The sequence below is a fragment of the Terrapene carolina genome, unplaced genomic scaffold (genome assembly GCF_002925995.2).
Source record: "Terrapene carolina triunguis isolate 2854851 unplaced genomic scaffold, T_m_triunguis-2.0 Scaffold449, whole genome shotgun sequence".
NCBI classification, from domain to species: domain Eukaryota; kingdom Metazoa; phylum Chordata; order Testudines; family Emydidae; genus Terrapene; species Terrapene triunguis.
The window spans coordinates 511,411-514,608 of record NW_020664800.1 but is presented as its reverse complement, the minus strand read 5'-3'; the positions used below and the strand labels follow the sequence as shown (position 1 = coordinate 514,608).

Here is a 3,198-nt window from a genome sequence, read left to right as displayed (position 1 = left end):
GGGCAGGGTTCAGGGCTGGCCTAGCAGGGGGTCGGGACGGAGGGGCAATGGCAGAGGGACTAGCAGGGGCACTGCAGTGCTTTGCTACTGCAGGAAGCTTTGCAATTTGCCCACACTGTGCCTGCCCCGAACCAGTCCCATTAGTCCCAGACATTGCTGGGCTCTCTGTCCAGGGAGCAGGACCTGGCCTGCCTCCTTTCCAATGGGTTTATCTACTTTAAACTTATTTGGCGACTAGACGTCACCTCTGTTCCACAGCCCCGTGCCCTCAGGAGACGGCTGGGCTGCTGCAGCTAGGGCTGAACTCACAGCTCGGCAGCATGGCTGATGACCTTCGCCCTGCCATAGAAAGGCCACTAGGAATGGGCCTTAAGGCAGGACTGTTCCACGCAGGCTCTTCCACAGCCTGGGAAGCCCACATGACTGTCCCTGTGCTGAGCTCCATCGCAGTGCAGCTAGTGGTCCCCCTGCCATTCCCTTCCCTCACCCAAGGGCAGTTCTCATGCCCCCTCCGTCCCTTTGGGGGCTGAGCCTGAACAACCCTGAACAGTGACAGCTACGGGCTTTATTTCCACCCAGAGGCCTCCATTGCCCCAGCCGATGAGCTGCAGGTCGAGACCCTGGAATGGAGGATGGGAGGTGACCTCTACTCAGCTCGGCTTGTTGGGAGTGGGCCAGGAACCACTGCGCCATGCAAACACCAAGCTTGCAATGGAAGGGCAAACTGGGAGGCCTCCCCCTGAAACCTGAGCCCAACAGTGCCGTCCTCTCACTAGTTGCCCCCTTGACTGCACCAGGTCATGGTCACTCCTGCCAGCAAGAGTCAGCAAGATTTTTTTGTCTGCTGTGGTGGGGCGAGTGCAGGTGCCGGGTGCTCTGGGCGAATCCCCCCGTCGGCCATCTCCTCTGCCCTGCAATGTGTGCAGTGAGCTGAGCTCCTGTGGAACTGGGTCTGGGGGCTGACGGACCTGCCAGCAGTGAGGACAGGCCCTTGCTGCGTTGTGCGCCTGATTCCGCTAGCGCAGCCCGGGTTCCTGAGGGGCTGGCACACACAGTCCGGCATCCTTCCTAGTCCAGGCAGGTTAAACTCCAGACATAGAAGAGTCTCGTTTAGTGGAGGGTTTGCAAAGAGGTGAACGCTGCAGTCCCCTCGGTGTCAATGAGAGCAGCAGCTAGTCCAAAGTGTGGGTCATCTCCTCGGTAGAGCTTGTGGACTTAGCTAGCTGCTGAGGACGTCACTTCACATTAAATCCTAGCCTAGGACCCAGGAGCAGTGAGCTTTACATTGCTCAGACAAGCGGGGAGCATTTCCTGGCCGTATGTGTACGAGTCACAGGCTCCTTCAAGTGATGGTGCTTGGCCAATGCTGCCAAGTGGATCAGGAGTTTCCCCTCTGGTTCAGAGCAATGGAGGCAGCGTCCAGCACGGCTGGAGTTATTGGATAATGAAGGGAATGTCTACAGTGCCAGTGAGTTTCAGGGGCACCGAGCGCCCCCCATTTCCAATCAAGTCAGCAGAGGCCAGATTTAGGAGCCTCTCTTTGGACACCGATGGCCAGATTGAGGCACCTACGTAGGATAAGGCTGGGCTAGAGCCTAAATTCCCTCTAAACTGCGTGGCCGTCCCGCAGCTATCAAGGGCCACGCAGGTGGGGAGAGGTGCCTCTCCCCTGGCCCCGGCCTCAGAGCTGCCGCAGGCAGGGAGAGGCACCTCTCCCCTGGCCCCAGGCTGCTACGGCGAGAGAGGGCTGGGGGGAATCCGCTCTCCATGCCAGAGCCCCAGGGAAGCCTGCAACCTGAACCTCTCATCCCCAGCCCCACCCTAGACCTGCACCCCCAGCCAGAGCCCTCACCCCCCCACACACCAGCCCTCTGCCCCAGCCCTGAGCCCCCTCCTGCACCCTGTACCCCTCATCCCTGGCCCCATCCCAGAGCCCTCACCCCCAGCCAGAGCCCTTACGCCCCCACATCCTATCCCTCTGCCCTAGCCCTGAGCCAGCCCCTCCCACGCTCCAAATCCCTCAGCCCCACCCACATCACATATCGCCTCCATATTGGTGCACATGTCACTCCACACATGGATGTAAAAAATGAGAGGGGACATTGGCTAGAGCTACACGGCTGGGCACACAGCACGCAAGCAGTCTGCATTCCAGCCAGGCTTGCCAAGGGCACCCTAGGCTCCTGAGCGCCACAGGGCATTTCTCCCAATCTTATCTCTTGGCTTGTTTACCTACGGTTTGTTCTTACCAGTTTTTGGCAGCAGGAGAATAGCGTCCTCTGGGAGCCCCTGCGCCAAGGAGAACTGGGTGAACTTCTCCTGTAGTTCGGGGTTCAGCTCCGTAGTTCTGCCTGCAGCCAGGGAAGCAAGACGCTCCAGGTGAGAGTGAGCCCCTCCCGCTATGATCAGCCCGTCCATGACAGCCTGTGTGTCAGCACTAGGCACCAGAGACCCGCGACACAGGGTCTGTGTCCGGCAGCCTCACCAGCAAATCCCCTTTCTGGGCATCACAACCAGCCTTGCCTCAGCCACTGCCCTGCCACTGGGCTCTGAGGCAGAGCCTCTGGTTTTGCAGGGCCCCAGGACCCCACCCAGCTCCTTCCTGGGGGATGAGTCCCCACTTCCTCAGGGCAGAGCCTGCAGAAATTCAAACCAGAGCCATGTGGAGTGGAAGGAGGGTGTCTCTCAGATGGGGGGCCGGAGGGCCGGAGGGGAGCTCCGGGTGTCTGCTGGCAGAGTTCCCCAATGTGCAGGACAGAGGTGCCAGCCCTGGGCCTCGGATCCAGGTGCCACGTACCGTACAGAGTCACCATGGTGGAGGTGTCGGTGCCCTTGAACTTCTTGGCGTACAGCAGGGCGTACTCGTCGTAGTTGGTCTCCACAACACGGATGTCGTGCTGGCTGCCCCAGCCTGCAGGGGGCATGGACAGAGGTGCAGGGCAGAGATGAGCAAGCACAGATACCAGTGCATATATGGAGCCGGGCTTCCCCCTAGGCCTGCTGCCCCAAGCTAATGAGCGGGACTCCCCACCAGGCCTGACACCCCCAGCTAACGAGCGGGGCTCCCCCCCAGGCCTGCTGCCCCAAGCTAATAAACGGGGCTCCTCCCCTCAGGCCTGACACCCCCAGCTAACGAACGGGGCTCCCCCCCAGGCCTGACACCCCCAGCTAACGAGCGGGGCTCCCCCCCAGGCCTGC

At 60.8% G+C, this 3,198-nt stretch overlaps 1 protein-coding gene across 1 annotated transcript in view; it reads right to left on the bottom strand.

Annotated features, from left to right (window-relative positions):
* Positions 1-3,198, bottom strand: part of LOC112124622 (lipocalin-like) — an 8,642-nt gene that overhangs the window by 1,573 nt on the left and 3,871 nt on the right. Inside the window, exons 4-5 of the mRNA XM_026658496.2 lie at positions 2,798-2,911; positions 2,250-2,351 (exon numbers count right to left, since the gene is read on the bottom strand). Coding sequence (XP_026514281.1) covers positions 2,250-2,351; positions 2,798-2,911 — 216 coding nt within the window. The remainder of the gene's footprint in view (positions 1-2,249; positions 2,352-2,797; positions 2,912-3,198) is intronic.